The 20,434-nt window shown below is 42.7% G+C and overlaps 1 protein-coding gene across 1 annotated transcript in view; it reads right to left on the bottom strand.

The window, feature by feature from the left end:
• The window catches only part of LOC130363140 (calpain-13-like), a 212,145-nt gene that overhangs the window by 42,464 nt on the left and 149,247 nt on the right, over positions 1–20,434 (bottom strand). The window contains exons 14-20 of the mRNA XM_056568540.1: positions 19,605–19,667; positions 18,203–18,271; positions 17,509–17,551; positions 12,851–12,913; positions 12,650–12,707; positions 9,929–9,999; positions 9,493–9,561 (exon numbers count right to left, since the gene is read on the bottom strand). Coding sequence (XP_056424515.1) covers positions 9,493–9,561; positions 9,929–9,999; positions 12,650–12,707; positions 12,851–12,913; positions 17,509–17,551; positions 18,203–18,271; positions 19,605–19,667 — 436 coding nt within the window. The remainder of the gene's footprint in view (positions 1–9,492; positions 9,562–9,928; positions 10,000–12,649; positions 12,708–12,850; positions 12,914–17,508; positions 17,552–18,202; positions 18,272–19,604; positions 19,668–20,434) is intronic.

Here is a 20,434-nt window from a genome sequence, read left to right as displayed (position 1 = left end):
CTGCTCCTATTTACAAGTATATAACTACTATAATACTGGCCTCCTATATACAAGAATATAACTACTATAATACTGCTCCTATATACAAAAATATAACTACTATAATACTGCTCCTATATACAAGAATATAACTACTATAATACTGCTCCTATATACAAGAATATAACTACTATAATACTGCCTCCTATATACAAGAATATAACTACTATAATACTGCTCCTATATACAAGAATATAACTACTATAATACTGCTCCTATATACAAGAATATAACTACTATAATACTGCCTCCTATATACAAGAATATAACTACTATAATACTGCTCCTATATACAAGAATATAACTACTATAATACTGCCTCCTATATACAAGAATATAACTACTATAATACTGCTCCTATATACAAGAATATAACTACTATAATACTGCTCCTATATGCAAGAATATAACTACTATAATACTGCTCCTATTTACAAGTATATAACTACTATAATACTGCCTCCTATATACAAGAATATAACTACTATAATACTGCTCCTATATACAAGAATATAACTACTATAATACTGCCTCCTATATACAAGAATATAACTACTATAATACTGCTCCTATATACAAGAATATAACTACTATAATACTGCCTCCTATATACAAGAATATAACTACTATAATACTGCTCCTATATACAAGAATATAACTACTATAATACTGCCTCCTATATACAAGAATATAACTACTATAATACTGCTCCTATATACAAGAATATAACTACTATAATACTGCCTCCTAGCTGTGAGGTTGTGTGTCTGTGGTTCTCCTGATGTCTGGAGAAAGCCCAGGGCGGGGCCACCCTGGGCGGGGAAGCTCCCCAAGCAAGGCCCAGGCTTCTCGGCCTACACTGGGGGGAAACTCCCAGGCTTCTTCTAATGTGGATGTAAATCCTAAAGTCCTTCCAGTACAGAAGAATACTGAGCATGTAAGTCCAGCCATTGTAAAGAGGGAAAATACAGCAATGGACGTATGTAAAGAAAAGAAAGCAGCAGCAAGTATGTGTAAGGAATGTGATGTGAAACAGTCTGCCAGCCATGGTGTACAGTGTGATGGTAATATGACTGAATTCAAGACAGAATCTATCGTGGGAACTTCAAAGTCTGCTAACCGAGGCCATGTTGGTGCACAGGAGCTGGGGCAGAGTGGATCACATGTTGGTGCACAGGAGGTGAGGGGATCACATGTTGGTGCACAGGAGGTGAGGGGATCACAGGCAGCAGGTGTGCAGCTCCACTCACCAGCACAGAGACAGAGGAGGACATCTCTGGAGAGACAGACACTACAGGAGAACCTGCAGCAACAAGAGGTGGTCTCCAGCATGACCCGCTCAGGCCGCACAAGATCCCAGGCTGGAGGTAAGAGCCATAACACTGACAAGTCTATGGAGGTGACACCAGGGAAATATGTGGAGAAATCTGAAAGTGTTTGCAAAACTGTTCCTGCCCCAGAGCCTAATGTATGTGACCGGGCCTCAGGAGATACAACCAGCCAAGGCTCCGCTGTGTTTACCCAGCCGGAGAGACTGTCCAGACCCCTCCAGCAGGGCAAAGAGACCGCCCGGGCACCAGAGCTACAGCTGGCGGAGGAGATCCCAGCACTGGTGAGGAGGATGGAGGAGCTGAAACACCAAAAACAAATGCTGCAAATGCAGATAGACTGTGTCTATAAACTGAAGACAGCAAATCCACAATACAAGACAATGCATGATGATAAACTGTATACACTGAGCACAGAACTGGCCACCATAGTGAGTGAGATGGACTCTATACTGGAGAGGATGGGACCTTTGGCGGAATCCTATAGGAACAAGGAACGCTTTTCCCAGTACCAGCTGAGTTTTGGTGCAGAGCCCAGATCGGATGTGGCACCTATCATCACCCCAGATGAGCCCCAGGAGGTGACAAGACCCCTTATAAAACCCCCAAGTTTCACCTTCAAGGATCGGCATGTTCATAAGCCCGAGGAGCAGCAACCTCAGAGACCTGCAGCTGTTCTGGAGCCTGCAACTCACTTACCTGCAGAGGCACTACAAGTCCCAGAAGTCCCAGTGCATCAGGAGGACAGTGGACATTTGCCGGTGTATGAAGGTGATGGGGTAATGGAGCAGAGCACTAATGTTGGGGCACGGACTGGGGGTGAGGACTGTGATAATGTTGGGGCACGGACTGGGTGTGAGGACTGTGATAATGTTGGGGCACGGACTGGGGGTGAGGACTGTGATAATGTTGGGGCACGGACTGGGGGTGAGGACTGTGATGATGTTGGGGCACGGACTGAGGGTGCGGACTGTGATGTTCTTGAGGGGTCGGTGGCTGGAGGGGGTGCACAATCTGTGTGGGATGTTATGTCTGATAATGATATAGAGGTGGATGGGACAGGTGATGTGGTACACAATTCTGTGCATGATTTCCCCCCTTTACTTACAAGTACTTCAGCTGTAGCAGGGCCCCCTAGAGTAGACCCCAACCCTGTAAGACAGGACGCAGGTACCCGCCAGGTTCCTCCTAGAAATGCCTGGAGCCGTGGTGCTCCATCATTCACCTCCAGCGCCAATTACACTGGCCAGGCATTTAAAAGGAGGAATGTTGTGCGATTTCGGCACAGAGGTGCCAAGGAGGACCTTCCAGATAGGAGGTTTGTGGTGAGGGAGCTCCTGTGCCACCAGATGGGGTTTGTGCCAGCGGACATCTTGGCTGTAATAAACCTACCAGATAGACAGGGCTATGATGTCAGCTTTAAGCTCATGTCTAATCTGGATCGGTTCTGGTCCAACTTCCCCAGGTTCAGAGACAAGGATGGATGGAGTAAATTTAGTTTTATTCCCATATCCAAGCCAGATACCGTCATCATCAATATTATCTTCTGGAATGAAGCTGTTCCCCCCCAGGACATTGTGGTGTGGCTCCGCAGACATTGTGACCTGGTGTCTGATCTCACCAAGAACAGAGATGATGACGGTATCTGGACTGGAGGGTGGAAGGTCCTGGTGAAGCTGCGCCAACACGGGAACATCACCCAACATCTGCCAAATTCCTTCTTTATTGGTAGAGAGAAGGGCGTTTGTTTCTACCCCGGTCAGCCCAGAAAGTGTTTTAAATGTGGTAAACCTGGGCATCTGGCTAACACCTGTACTGTGGTAAAGTGTAACCTGTGTGGTGAGACTGGTCATCTAAGTGGCGATTGCCAGAACATCAGATGCAATCTATGCGGTGAGATCGGTCACCCTCACCGGGACTGTCCCAATGCCTGGCACAACATCTGCCGGGAGCTTCCTGATGAGGACCTTGTGGCGGGGGCAGAGGCTGTAGAGGAGGAGGCTTTGTTATCAGACCCTATACTGACCAGACAGGAGGTTCAGACAGATGTGAGTAACACTGCACCAACACCTCAGCAGTCAGAGAGCACACAGGGGGACATGAAGGTTGTGCCACAAGACCAGCAGCAGCCGGGGGTGTCCTCTTTTGTGTCTGAGGGGAATAGGATGCAGCAAAATAAAAGGAGGAAAAAAGACAAGTCCTCCCGCAGGCCTGAGGGGGAGAATAATATCAGTGTGAAGAAAAGGGCTGACAACAGGGCAGGAGTGATGGTGGTGTCCAACAGGTACGAGGTCCTGTCAGAGTCCGAGGGAGATTTGGACACTGAGATAAAAAGAATAGAGGGTGAATGTGATGGTGACACCAGGGACCAACCCCCAATAAAAAGAAAACCGCAGAGTGTGAAAGATAATGTAGAGTCAGATATGGAGACAGGTGGTGGCCAGCGGGACTCAGACTCTGACTTGTGATGATGGGGATCAGGTCTCTGCTCTTCTGTCTTATCATGGCTGGGTTTACTTTAAGGGTCCTTTCTACTAATGTGAACAGTATTAAAGTGAGGAGGACACGGCACATAGTCTATGACTATCTTAGGGATCTGGACACAGATGTCATCTTCATGCAGGAGACGCGCCTGACTTCTTCGGGGTATTTACGTGAGGCTGAGAGGGAATGGACGTCTGGTCCCTCTTTCTGGTCACTGGCTGTGGAGCCTTATGCCGGGGTGGCCATATTGTTTACCACCAGGGATGTGACTGTACATAGGATGACAGAGGTTGTCATGGGAAGGTGTCTGATCCTGGAGGTCACTATCCATGGTAGAAGGCTCCGGCTAATAAATATCTATGGCCCGCAGACAGTGACCGAAAGGATCCAGCTATTTAATGATGTCAAGCCATATCTATTCACATCTGTTCCTGTTATAATGGCCGGGGATTTTAACGTCACTAGGACATCAAGTGACAGGTCCTCAGGTAGAGCGGTGGCCAGGGACTCCAAGGTCCTAAATAACATAATCTTGCAGGCCGGTCTGTGTGATGTGTTCACACAGGGTGGAAGAAAACCAAAACTCACATACACCTGTTCTGACAGGAGCAGTAGAATAGATATGGCGTTTGTGCGTCCTGAAGAATTTATTAGTGATAAGAATGAAAAAACTGTCCCTTATTCAGATCACATGGCCTTAGTTTTCCATCTTGGTGTCACTAAGCGCCCAGATATTGGAAGGGGGCTCTCGAAGCTCAATTCTAATATCTTGGATGATGTGCATGTTCAAGGAGGTATTCACTCTCTTATACAGAGCCAGCTAGATAGAGTGGACTTCTATGATGATATGGCCGCCTGGTGGGAGGATGTCAAGGATGAGATCAGAACCCTCTTAAAGAGACTGTCAGTTATAAAGGGGAAGAGTAAGTATGGCCAGTATCTCAAGATGCGGTAAGAATTGGAGTCACTATATTCGGCAGGTGGGGACCAACAAAGGATTGACCGGCTGAAATCTGAGATAAGGCAGTATCAGTACAGCAGGTATACCTCCCTGGTTCTTGAACGGGATTATGGGTCCTTAGGGTCTCCTGATCCCTTTGAGAATTGCCGGGAGCGGGTGGCAAATAAATCTGTCACCGGTCTCACTGACTCCCAGGGTGTTTTGCAGGAATCTCGGGAGGGTATCCTGGGGGTGGTGAGATCGTACTATGCTGACTTGTTTCAGAGGAAGGTTTTGGATAGAGACAAGATGACCCAATTCTTGGAGACAACTCCGCTCCCTGATACTAATGATTTGGACTTTTCTCCTTTGACAGCAGAATTGACGGTGGCGGAGGTCAAAGAGGCCATTGATAAGTTACATGTGAAGAAGGCACCAGGTCCAGATGGGATAACAGCAGAATTCTATAAGACATTCAGAGACCTCTTGGCTCCAATCCTCGTGGATGTTTACACAAATTGTCTAGAAAGTCACCTGATGCCTCCATCCATGAGAGTGTCCTCGCTGATTCTGCTGTCTAAAGGTAAAGAGCCGAGTGACATCAAGAACTGGAGGCCAATTGCCCTCTTGAATGTCGACAGGAAGATTCTGGCAAAAATCCTGTTTTCTAGGTTAGTTTGTCTGTCCCCGGCACTGTTGGCAGGCTGTCAGTATGGCACAGTAAAAGGGCGGAACATCTCTGGGGCAGTGATCTCCATAAGGGAGATGTTTGAGAGATGTAAAGTCCTGAGGTGTGGGAGATATGTTGTCAGTCTTGACCAGGCTAAAGCCTTTGACAGAGTAGATCATGAGTATCTATGGGCCACTTTGTCAAAGTACGGTATTCCGGGACAATTCATTGATTGGCTGAAGACTTTGTATTGTGAGGCCGAGAGCTTTCCTCTGATCAATGGTTGGCAGGGTGACACGTTCAGGGTTGAGGCGGGGGTGAGACAAGGTTGCCCACTGAGTCCGCTGCTGTATGTATTCGCCTTAGACCCGTTTCTGAGGTCACTGCAGGAGTGTGGTTTTCAGGGGGTGCCGGTCCCCCACTGCCTGCCCCTGAGTGTTGTTGCCTATGCGGATGATGTGACTGTAGCGATATCTGAGCCTCGTGAGGTGGAGATGTTGTCTGCGGCCATCAGAAGTTACTCGGAGGCCTCAGGGTCTCTGGTCAACCTTGAGAAGAGTCAAGCTCTCTGGGTATCAGATACTGATCCAGATTTTGATCTGCCCCAATTTGTGAGAGCCTCCTCCTATATTAAAATCCTAGGGGTCAAATTCGGGAGGGACGATAACGCCAAACTAAATTGGGAAGAGAAATTGGAAGCCGGAAATGCAAAGGTTCAGCGATGGAAGAACTGGAGGCTGACCTATAGAGAAAGGGTTAAAATGTTGAAGACTTACCTGGTCCCCGTCTTCTTATATGTCTCTGTCGTTTTTCCTTTGCCAGAATCTTTCTCCGCTCGGCTCTTTAGCCTGTTCTTCCAGATGTTTTGGGGGAACAGGTTGAACCCAATAAAAAGAGGGATCACTTACCTACAGAGGAGAGAGGGTGGGTTGGATATGCTGAATCCAAGGGTGTTCTTTGACTCCATGTTTCTAAAAGTTAATTTTGGTTGCCTGGACTCAAACAACAGCTCCCTGTGGGCGAATAGTATCAGGGACTGGATATTGCCTTTTGCAGAGTCTTTGGTGCGAGGCGGCAGTCTCAAGAGGGGGAGATGGACGCGTGACTACCTCCCCCCTTACCTGGAATACGGGCTCAGATGTCTGAAGAGATGGCGCATTGAGAAGTCCTATATAGAGAGTAAGACCCGTAAAGAGCTTTATGTCAGGGTTTGTAGGACCTTTTTCTTTTTACAGCCAGCTCTAAGGGACTGTACATCCGCCATTTTACGAGACAGTCTGAGGCTTCTAAACAGTGTGAGGCTCCTGAAAAAATTCCATGATATTGCCTGGCTGTCACTGCATGGGAAACTGTTTGTAAGAGGGAATTTAAAATACTTAAATGTGTCAGATCGGAAGTGTCCCCTAGGGTGTCAGGAGGAGGAGACCATGACACATTTTATATCTGAGTGCTGGGGAGGGCGACACATATGGCAGACGATATCCAACAAGCTAAGAATCCCGAGATTACAGACCCTAAAATACTCAGAAATAATTTACGGTGTAACATCTAGTGTAAGTGGCATTGACCGGGAGACCTTATATATCATCATATCTGTCATAAAATACTATCATTGGCACACCAGGACCCGAGTCTCCATGTACAGTGAACCCTTCCATGATAGGAGAGCAGTAGACCTGATCCTGACAGAATTGAGGTGGGTAAAGTGCTTGGAGATCAGAAAGGATGAGAAAAATTGTTTATTATGGAGGAATGTGTATATAGTATGATATTTACCTTCATGATGCTTTTGTGTTGTTATTTATTTATTTACTTTTATTCTCATTTAAAAGCAATGGGCTTTTTCTAAGTTAACATTATTGTTTCTTTTGTAATGGAAGTGTATGATATTTAATATTTGATATTGTTTTGATAATTTTGGTCGAGTGTACTGTAATATTTCTGTTTGTTTTTTACTAATAAAAATTGCCTCCTATATACAAGAATATAACTACTATAATACTGCTCCTATATACAAGAATATAACTACTATAATACTGCTCCTATATACAAGAATATAACTACTATAATACTGCCCCCTATATACAAGAATATAACTACTATAATACTGCTCCTATATACAAGAATATAACTACTATAATACTGCCCCCTATATACAAGAATATAACTACTATAATACTGCTCCTATATACAAGAATATAACTACTATAATACTGCTCCTATATACAAGAATATACCTACTATAATACTGCTCCTATATACAAGAATATAACTACTAAAATACTGCTCCTATATATAAGAATATAACTACTATAATACTGCTCCTATATACAAGAATATAACTACTATAATACTGCTTCTATATACAAGAATATAACTACTATAATACTGCTCCTATATACAAGAATATAACTACTATAATACTGATCCTATATACAAGAATATAACTACTATAATACTGCTCCTATATACATGAATATAACTACTAATACTACCTCCTATATACAAGAATATAACTACTATAATACTGCTCCTATATACAAGAATATAACTATTATAATACTGCTCCTATATACAAGAATATAACTACTATAATACTGCTCCTATATACAAGAATATAACTACTATAATACTGCTCCTATATACAAGAATATAACTACTATAATACTGCTTCCTATATACAAGAATATAACTACTATAATACTGCTTCCTATATACAAGAATATAACTACTATAATACTGTTCCTATATACAAGAATATAACTACTATAATACTGCTTCCTATATACAAGAATATAACTACTATAATACTGCTCCTATATACAAGAATATAACTACTATAATACTGCCCCCTATGTACAAGAATATAACTACTATAATACTGCTCCTATATACAAGAATATAACTGCTATAATACTGCTCCTATATACAAGAATATAACTACTATAATACTGCTCCTATATACAAGAATATAACTGCTATAATACTGCCTCCTATATACAAAAATATAACTAATATAATACTGCTCCTATATACAAGAATATAACTACTATAATACTGCTCCTATATACAAGAATATAACTACTATAATACTGCTCCTATATACAAGAATATAACTACTATAATACTGCTCCTATATACAAGAATATAACTACTATAATACTGCTCCTATATACAAGAATATAACTACTATAATACTGCTCCTATATACAAGAATATAACTACTATAATACTGCTCCTATATACAAGAATATAACTACTATAATACTGCTTCCTATATACAAGAATATAACTACTATAATACTGCTTCCTATATACAAGAATATAACTACTATAATACTGTTCCTATATACAAGAATATAACTACTATAATACTGCTTCCTATATACAAGAATATAACTACTATAATACTGCTCCTATATACAAGAATATAACTACTATAATACTGCCCCCTATGTACAAGAATATAACTACTATAATACTGCTCCTATATACAAGAATATAACTGCTATAATACTGCTCCTATATACAAGAATATAACTGCTATAATACTGCTCCTATATACAAGAATATAACTACTATAATACTGCTCCTATATACAAGAATATAACTGCTATAATACTGCCCCCTATATACAAAAATATAACTAATATAATACTGCTCCTATATACAAGAATATAACTACTATAATACTGCCCCCTATGTACAAGAATATAACTACTATAATACTGCTCCTATATACAAGAATATAACTGCTATAATACTGCTCCTATATACAAGAATATAACTACTATAATACTGCTCCTATATACAAGAATATAACTACTATAATACTGCTCCTGTATACAAGAATATAACTACTATAATACTGCTCCTATATACAAGAATATAACTACTATAATACTGCTCCTATACACAAGAATATAACTACTATAATACTGCTCCTATATACAAGAGTATATCTACTTTAGTGTCCCTAAGAATATACTGGGGGTATCAGACATGCATTATACAGTGCGGGTTTATTGTACCTTGCACATGTTCAGTCGTTTCCACAAGCGGCCAAATTCACTGAGACTGAGTCTTCCATTCGCATTCAGCTGGAGTTTTATTAAGGACCATCGTTCTTCAGTCTTACCTAGAAGTCACCACTAGATGGCGCTGTTACACCAGTGATCAGTGGGTTACAATATATATATATGTATACACACAGAATATCACAGTAAGTTACAATTCTTCGAGTTCTTGTTTTAGTACATTTCCTATCGGACACATATCTGAAATATAAATATCTGAATTGCAACGGGGAAGCTAAATGTTCCCCAATTGTGATCATTTCAGGATTGCGGGGGTCCCATTGGTCGGACCCCCACCGATCAGCTTGTTATCCTCCTATCGTATGGACAGAAGGTAACAAGCTGATGTGTGAATACTTCTTTCATTCTCTAGGGCTGCGGTAAAAGATACGTCCATCAGCATTAGGATCCCTCTGCAGGAGTCCAGGCCGAAGTCTCCTCTGTTGGCTGCAAAGGTTTTATCTATAAGTGAAAAAGGAAGAATAAATCCAGAGAGTGAAAACCTTCATCACCATCCTCATCATCATCATCGTCATCATCGTCATCATCATCATCACCATCGTCATCATCATCATCACCATCCTCATCATCATCACCATCCTCATCATCATCATCACCATCCTCATCATCATCATCACCATCGTCATCATCATCACCATCCTCATCATCATCATCACCATCGTCATCATCATCATCACCATCCTCATCATCATCACCATCCTCATCATCATCATCACCATCGTCATCATCATCATCACCATCCTCATCATCATCACCATCCTCATCATCACCATCCTCATCATCATCATCATCCTCACCATCATCATCACCATCCTCATCATCATCACCATCCTCATCATCATCATCGTCACCATCACCATCCTCATCATCATCATCACCATCATCACCATCGTCATCATCATCATCACCATCGTCATCATCATCACCATCCTCCTCGTCGTCGTCATCATCATCACCATCATCATCGGTATCATCTTTACCATCACCACTATCATCATCATCACCATCATCATTGCCATCATCATCATTATCATCTTCACAATCATCACCATCAATCATCATTGTCACCATCATCATCATCACTATCGTCATCATCATCTTCACAATCATCATCATTCACCATCGTCACAATCACCATCATCATCCATCATCATCACCATCACCACCATCATTGTCATCTTCACCATCATCATCAGTCACCATAATCATCACCATCATCATCAATCACCATCTTCACCATCATCTTCACCATCTTCATCATCACCATCATCATCATCATCAACATCGTCGTCATCAACATCATCATGATCTCAACCATCATCATCATCTTTAGTGTGCTATCCATCCTGCCCGCTTCTGCCATTAGAAACTGCCCCACTGCCCCAGGAATACCCATTTTAATGATTAGCATAAGCTCCTCCCCTTTCCACTATCCTACTTGCAGCATAGCTTGTTAACAATTGTGACTTGTCGTATGTTCTATATCGCTGCATCTGTAATGAGAAAACCAATGCACTATAAGCGTCACACATCCTCAGCCCTGCAGCTAGGAAAACAAGGCCCAGGCTTAGGGCGGCCATTTATCAGGGGCTGCCACCAACTTCTGACAACCCCCTCCCCCTCGGGTAATGAGCCAGACACGACCCAACTCTGATTCTAAAAATTACTGAATTTACATATTTGTTTATTTTATATATGAAAAAAATAGTTTAAAATCATAAAATCGACAAATAGGCGCTCCGTATCCATGTTTAAAGAGGGGAAAGGAGGAGTCCAAAGAGGAAAGGGTGGAGCATAAAGAGGGAAGGTGGGACCAAAAGAGGAAGGGGTGGAGCATAAAGAGGGAAGGTGGGACCAAAAGAGGAAGGGGTGGAGTCTGCAGAGAAAGGGATGGAGCATAAAGAGAGAAGGTGTGGCATAAATAGGAAGGGGTGGAGTCTACAGAGAAAGGGATGGAGCATAAAGAGAGAAGGTGTGGCCAAAATAGGAAGGAGTGGGGTTTACAGAGAAGAGGGTGGAGAATAAAGAGAGAAGGTGGGGCCAAAATAGGAAGAGGGTGGAGAATAAAGAGGGAAGATGGGGCCAAAATTGGAAGGGGTGGAGTTTACAGAGGAAAGGGTGGAGTGTGAAGAGGGAAGGTGGGGCCAAAAGAGTAACAGGGGGAGTTTACAAAGAAAAGGGTGAAGCATTAAAATGGAAAGTGGGGAAAATGGGGTTACAGAAGAAAAAGTGGAGCATAAAGACGAAAGGTGTGGCCAAAAAGAGAGAAGTGGAATTTACAGAGGACAGGGTGAAGCACAAAGAGAGAAGGTGGGGCCAAAAGAGAGAGGGGTGGAGTTTATAGAGGAAAGGGTGGATCATGAAGGGGGAAGGCGATGCCAAAAGGTGGTGGGGTTTACAGAGAAAAGGGTGAAGCATAAAGAGGGAATGTGGGGCCAAAAGAGGAAGGGGCGGAGTTTACAGAGGAAGGGATTGAGTATGAAGAGGGGAGGTGGACCTAAAAGAGGAAGGGGTGGAGTTTACAGAAAAAGGGTGGAGCATGGAGAGGGAAGGTGGGGCCAAAATAGAAAGGGGTGGGGTTTACAGAGAAAAGGGTGGAGCATGAAGAGGGAAGGTGATGCCAACAGTCATTGGGGATTACAGAGGAAAGGTCAAAGCATATAGAGGGAAAGTGGGGCCAAAAGAGGAAGGGGTGGAGTCTACAGAGGAAGGGGTGTGCCTTAAACAGGAAAAGGCGTGGTCTTGATAAGTAGGAGCGGGCACATTTAGATTACGGAGGTACATGAGGTTAGTCAGGCCTAGGGCAGCACAAAACCTAACTACTTCACTGTGTGTCCCCATGCTCCCTGTGTAGCCTGAGTAGTCCTCCATGTTTTTGACGGTAAGGGGAGTGGCCTGGGATCCATTCAGCCGTACAATCACTAGATCCGTGGTCCTCAATTTCTGGACGTCCAGATGTTGCAAAACTACAACTCCCAGCATGCCCGGACTGCCGTTGGCTGTCCGGGCATTCCGTGAATTGTAGTTTTGCAATAGTTGGAGAGCACTGCCATAGTACAAATCGTGTCCCCCCCATAATTCTGGCACTTACCGGTGATAACCACATCATTCAGAAGCATCTGCAGCTGCTCCGGGTACATCTCCGAGTTCTGCGCAAAATTCAAATATTTTATTACTACGTTTTCACTTTTGAGATTTGCTCGTTGCAAAATCCCAGCATGCTGTCTGTCCGGGTCTGCTGGGATTTGTAGTTCGAATATGAAGCACAAGTACTCAATGATAAAATGATCACCTGGTTTGCATAACGCGCAAAAATACTCTCGTAGTTGCCATCTTGATATCTTTTTAACACGGCCTAAATATGGGGGAGAAAGAGAGGTATGTTAATAGATAGATATGAGATAGATAAATAGATATATATGAGATAGATAGATAGATATGAGATAGATAGATAGATATGAGATAGATAGATAGATAGATAGATAGATAGATAGATATGAGATAGATAGATATGAGATAGATAAATATGAGATAGATAGATATGAGATAGATAGATAGATATGAGATAGATATATAGGAGATAGATATGAGATAGATAGATAGATAGATAGATAGATATGAGTTGGATAGATATGAGATAGATAGATATGAGATAGATAGATAGATAGATAGATAGATAGATAGATAGATAGATAGATATGAGATAGATAGATAGATATGAGATAGATAAATATGAGATAGATAGATATGAGATAGATAGATAGATATGAGATAGATATATAGGAGATAGATATGAGATAGATAGATAGATAGATAGATAGATATGAGTTGGATAGATATGAGATAGATATGAGATAGATAGATAGATATGAGATAGATAGATAGATAGATATGAGATAGATAGATAGATATGAGATAGATAGATAGATATGAGATAGATAGATAGATATGAGATAGATAGATAGATAGATAGATAGATATGAGATAGATAGATAGATAGATATGAGATAGATATGAGATAGATATGAGATAGATAGATATGAGATAGATATGAGATAGATAGATATGAGATAGATATGAGATAGATAGATATGAGATAGATAGATAGATAGATAGATATGAGATAGATAGATATGAGATAGATAGATATGAGATAGATAGATATGAGATAGATAGATATGAGATAGATAGATATGAGATAGATAGATAGATAGATATGAGATAGATATATAGGAGATAGATATGAGATAGATAGATAGATATGAGTTGGATAGATATGAGATAGATAGATATGAGATAGATAGATAGATAGATAGATATGAGATAGATAGATAGATATGAGATAGATAAATATGAGATAGATAGATATGAGATAGATAGATAGATATGAGATAGATATATAGGAGATAGATATGAGATAGATAGATAGATAGATAGATATGAGTTGGATAGATATGAGATAGATATGAGATAGATAGATATGAGATAGATAGATAGATAGATATGAGATAGATAGATAGATATGAGATAGATAGATAGATATGAGATAGATAGATAGATATGAGATAGATAGATAGATAGATAGATATGAGATAGATAGATAGATAGATATGAGATAGATATGAGATAGATATGAGATAGATAGATATGAGATAGATATGAGATAGATAGATATGAGATAGATAGATATGAGATAGATAGATAGATAGATAGATATGAGATAGATAGATATGAGATAGATAGATATGAGATAGATAGATATGAGATAGATAGATATGAGATAGATAGATATGAGATAGATATGAGATAGATAGATATGAGATAGATAGATAGATATGAGATAGATAGATAGATATGAGATAGATAGATATGAGATAGATAGATATGAGATAGATAGATAGATAGATAGATAGATAGATAGATATGAGATAGATAGATAGATATGAGATAGATAGATATGAGATAGATATGAGATAGATATGAGATAGATATGAGATAGATATGAGATAGATAGATATGAGATAGATATGAGATAGATATGAGATAGATATGAGATAGATAGATATGAGATAGATAGATATATATAGATAGATATGAGATAGATAGATAGAAATGAGATAGATAGATATATGAGATAGATATGAGATAGATACAGTAGATAATTCCTGTATTAATGTGCATATAATGTGGACTCTTCTATACGGTCACCTTCAGGAGGTCACACAATAAATCCATTTCCAGTCAGTGTTAATGAATAATGGCAGCAAATGTAATTAATGTTTAATTAATGTCACAGGAAAAGTATAGAGGCGGAGTGCCCCCATCTAATGGCTGACCTCCGGCATGTGACTGCGGATGATGGGAGCAGGGAACACAGCAGAAGAGTAATAAGAGATGTGATCCCCGAGTGTTATGGAGACAGGAGCTGCAGACCGAATAGTATTCAATTCTGTGGTTGAGATCACAAAGAGCTTTCCTTGCCAAGTTATGGGGGAACTCTGTTGATATGAATGATTTTGGGGAGGTGCTCTTCTAGCATTGCATATTGGGGTGCTCTTCTGTAGTACAGTCTATGCGGGTCGGTTTTTACAAGAATACTCAGCTAGCACAGTTTATGGGGAACACTGTGATGACAGTAGTTTATGGGGGGCACTGTGATGACAGTAGTTTATGGGGGGCACTGTAATGACAGTAGTTTATCGGGGGCACTGATGACAGTAGTTTATGGGGGGCTCTGTGATGACAGTAGTTTATGGGGGGCACTGTGATGACAGTAGTTTATGGGGGGCACTGTGATGACAGTAGTTCATGGGGGGCACTGTAATGACAGTAGTTTATGGGGGGCACTGCGATGACAGTAGTTTATGGGGAGCACTGTGATGACAGTAGTTTATGGGGAGCACTGTGATTACAGTAGTTTATGGGGAGCACTATGATGACAGTAGTTTATGGGGGGCACTGTGATGACAGTAGCTTATGGGGAGCACTGTGATGACAATAGTTTATGGGGGGCTCTGTGATGACAGTAGTTTATGGGGAGCACTGTGATGACAGTAGTTTATGGGGAGCACTGTGATGACAGTAGTTTATGGGGGCACTGTGATGACAGTAGTTTATGGGGGGCACTGTAATGACAGTAGTTTATCAGGGGCACTTTGATGACAGTAGTTTATGGGGGGCTCTGTGATGACAGTAGTTTATGGGGGGGACTGTGATGACATTAGTTTATCGGGGGCACTGTGATGACAGTAGTTTATGGGGGGCACTGTGATGACAGTAGTTTATGGTGGGCACTGTAATGACAGTAGTTTATGGGGAGCACTGTGATGACAGTAGTTTATGGGGGGCGCTGTGATGACAGTAGTTTATGGGGGGCACTGTGATGATAGTTTATGGGGGGCACTGTAATGACAGTAGTTTATCGGGGGCACTTTGATGACAGTAGTTTATGGGGGGCTCTGTGATGACAGTAGTTTATGGGGGGCACTGTGATGACATTAGTTTATCGGGGGCACTGTGATGACAGTAGTTTATGGGGAGCACTGTGATGACATTAGTTTATGGGGGGCACTGTGATGACAGTAGTTTATGGGGGGCACTGTGATGACAGTAGTTTATGGGGAGCACTGTGATGACAGTAGTTTATGGGGGCATTGTGATGACAGTAGTTTATGGGGAGCACTGTGATGACAGTAGTTTATGGGGAGCACTGTGATGACAGTAGTTTATGGGGGGCACTGTGATGACAGTAGTTTATGGGGGGCACTGTGATGACAGTAGTTTATGGGGAGCACTGTGATGACAGTAGTTTATGGGGGGCACTGTGATGACAGTAGTTTATGGGGGGCACTGTAATGACAGTAGTTTATGGGGGGCTCTGTGATGACAGTAGTTTATGGGGGGCACTGTGATGACAGTAGTTTATGGGGGGCACTGTGATGACAGTAGTTCATGGGGGGCACTGTAATGACAGTAGTTTATCGGGGGCACTGTGATGACAGTAGTTTATGGGGAGCACTGTGATGACAGTAGTTTATGGGGAGCACTGTGATTACAGTAGTTTATGGGGAGCACTGTGATGACAGTAGTTTATGGGGAGCACTGTGATGACAGTAGTTTATGGGGGGCACTGTGATGACAGTAGCTTATGGGGAGCACTGTGATGACAATAGTTTATGGGGGGCTCTGTGATGACAGTAGTTTATGGGGAGCACTGTGATGACAGTAGTTTATGGGGGGCACTGTGATGACAGTAGTTTATGGGGAGCACTGTAATGACAGTAGTTTATCAGGGGCACTGTGATGACAGTAGTTTATGGGGGGCTCTGTGATGACATTAGTTTATGGGGAGCACTGTAATGACAGTAGTTTATCGGGGGCACTGTAATGACAGTAGTTTATGGGGAGCACAGTGATGACAGTAGTTTATTGGGGGCACTGTGATGACAGTAGTTTATGGGGGGCACTGTGATGACAGTAGTTTATGGGGGGCACTGTGATGACAGTAGTTTATGGGGAGCACTGTAATGACAGTAGTTTATGGGGAGCACTGTGATGACAGTAGTTTATGGGGAGCACTGTGATGACAGTAGTTTATGGGGGGCACTGTGATGACAGTAGTTTATGGGGAGCACTGTAATGACAGTAGTTTATCGGGGGCACTGTGATGACAGTAGTTTATGGGGGGCTCTGTGATGACAGTAGTTTATGTTGGTCTCCTTACTGATGAGTAAGCAGAGTTATATGTGTGCTGGCTATGCTGTGGACATGTGATTACCCCATTAACTATACATTCCCATCGCCATCCTATACACATAGACGTAGCGGTTTATACAGCGCTGTAAATCAGTGTCTTCCGGGAGCGAGACTTAAACAACAAAAATCAGAGCTGGCATCATAACGGGTGACACATATGGGTACAAGCCATTAAGCAGGTGGGTACACATTTACCTTAGGATTCTGAGTGTTTATGCTGAGCCTCGAGCCAAAGTCACTGAAAGAAAAAGCCAAACGTTACATTAATACATAGCATTCAATTACTTAGATTGTTTTTTTTTTTTTTGCATAATTAATATGGGCACCCAAAATAGTACCCAACCACAATCCTGTCTCATCAGATCTGTCATTACATGCTTTACACTGCAGCTTTGCTCAGCAGGAGGTCAGTGGGAGACCACTGTCTTAGGCACAGTGGTCTCCAAACTGTTGACCTCCAGCTGTTGCAAAACTACAACTCCCATCATGCCCGGACAGCTGTTGGCTGTCCAGGCATGATGGGAGTTGTAGTTTTTCAACAGCTGGAGGCACCCTTGTTAACAAACACTGCTTCATGCATTGCTGTTGGTCTCCTATCCACTGCCCAGACCATGAAACCTGCTGCTTAGCATTCTGGGAGTTGTAGTTTTGCAACAGCTGGAGGCACCCTGATTGGCAAACTCAACTCTGAGCATTGGTGTTTGTCTCTCATCCACTGCCCAGACCATGATACCTGCTGCTTAGCATACTGGGAGTTGTAGTTTTGCAACAGCTGGTGGTCCATCTATGGAGACCTAGGTCCTAACATATTCTCAGATATTGGAGAAGGTGAAGCTCCATTCCTAATGGAGATATAGGACACTTTATGGGAACAACATTGACCCCATACCTTAACGTAGCATCATTGGGGTACGGTGCTTGGTTTCCGTTTCTTTGGACCTTTTTGATGTTTTCAGATCTGTTATGAATATAAATACAGATTACAGCCTCTGTAGATTAAAAGAAAGTGTCAAAAATACCCCCCCCCCCCCCCCCCGCTTGGAGTAGAGTTGTCATGCTGTTGACCCAATTCTACATTGACCCATTGACCCACATCAAGAAGAACAGTGATAAAGTTCAGTTTAGGTCAAAAGCTGGTGTTAAAAGCTTGGCAGATGTGAGCCATTGACTTCAATATGAACTATACAAATATGTGTACAGTTTGCTCCCCCTAGTGGTGGCTTCCAGTAGAAAAAAAATGCATCACTTAAAGGAGATGTCTCATACTTAAAATTGCAGAAAAACTTATCCCCTATCTGCAGGATAGGGGATAAGTTTTAGTTCACGGGGGATCTGACTACTGGGGCCCAATGCTATCTCTTGTACGGAGCCTTGGCTCTCCTCGAGAGCACGCGTCATGACCACCGCCCGAAGTGGGGGCCACTACGCCCCTCGCATAAATCTCTATGGGAGAGCCTGAAGATAGCCGATCAGCTCTCCCATAGAGATATATGGAGGGGGTGTGGCAGACCGCCGCTTCGGGTGGGGGCCGTGATGCGCCACTCCTGGGGAGAGCCAGGGCTCCATACAAGAGAACGCAGGGGGCCCAAGTGGCCAGACCCCCCGTGATCTAAAACTTATCCCCTATCCTGCAGATAGGAGATAAGTTTTTCTCTAATTTTAAGTATGAGACATCTCCTTTTAGGGTAGAGTCACACGTACGCCGGTGATCCGACCCATAGTGTGACTCCAGCTGTTGACACCCCACCACCCTGCCTCGCCCCGCTCCCTGGCCTGCTCGCAGGCCACACAGGGGCCTGCAAGTCGCCAAGTGCACTGCAGTGAACTCAGACATCACGGAGCAGCTGTGGCGAGAAGGCCAGGGGGCGGGGTGGCAACAGCTAGAGGCACACTATGGGTCAGGTCACCAGCGGATCGCAACGTGTGACCTTACCCTAAAGAAGCATTTTTCCCCGTTTGCCCAGCAGTAACGTGCTAGGTTAAGGGTCTACTCACACAGTAACATTTCTGCTGGCAGAATTCCACCTAAAATGAAAGCCCAATACGCTAGCGGGATTTTCAAAGTGTCAACGGGAGTGCAGAGTCCCATAGAAGTTTATTGGGCTTTAATTTCAGGCAGAATTCCGCCATCTGAATAGACCCTAAGTCTGCTGGCTGGCCCTTCTATTTCAAGGATCTAAACTTTTGACCCGTCTGGACAACATGTCAAAGTCTATTCAAATAGAGAAGAAAATGTCCATCTAGTCGTGTATAACAAATGTATATAGTAATATGAATTGTCAGATACTCACTGAGATGAGGTGTTGTTGGAGGTAAGTTCTCGGTTCCTTTCACTTGGTTTTGTGTCTGGATATCTACAATCACAATATGGAGTTAATACTACACTGCTCAAAAAACCTAAAGGGAACGATAACACAATGTAACTCCAAGGCAATGACACTTCTGTGAAATCCCACTGTCCACTCAGGAAGAACACTGATTGACAATCAATTTCACATGGAACAGACAACAGGTGGAAATTATAGGCAATTAGCAAGATACCACCAATAAAGGAGTGGTTCTGCAGGTGGTGACCACAGACCACTTCTCAGTTCTGCAGGTGGTGACCACAGACCACTTCTCAGTTCCTATGTTTTGGTCACTTTTGAATGCTGGCGGTGCTTTCACTCTAGTGGTAACATGAGATGGAGTCTACAACCCAGGTAGTGCAGCTCATCCAGGATGGCACATCAATGCGAGCTGTGGAAAGAAGGTTTGCTGTGTCTGTCAGCGTAGTGTCCAGAGCATGAAGGCCCTACCAGGAGACAGGCCAGTACATCAGGAGACATGGAGTAGGCCGTAGGAGGGCAACAACCCAGCAGCAGGACCGCTACCTCCGCCTTTGTGCAAGGAGGAGCACTGCCGGAGCCCTGCAAAATGACCTTCAGCAGGCCACAAATGTGCATGTGTCCAATCAAATGGTCAGAATCAGACTCCATGAGGGTGGTATGAAGGCCCGACATCCACAGGTGGGGGTTGTGCTTACAGCCAAACACCATGCAGGACGTTTGGCATTTGCCAGAGAACACCAAGATTGGAAAATTTGCCACTGGCGCCCTGTGCTCTTCACAAATGAAAGCAG

This window comes from Hyla sarda, chromosome 3 (genome assembly GCF_029499605.1).
Source record: "Hyla sarda isolate aHylSar1 chromosome 3, aHylSar1.hap1, whole genome shotgun sequence".
NCBI classification, from domain to species: domain Eukaryota; kingdom Metazoa; phylum Chordata; class Amphibia; order Anura; family Hylidae; genus Hyla; species Hyla sarda.
Note: the sequence above shows the minus strand (reverse complement) of the source record. Positions and strands in the feature narration are given on the sequence as shown.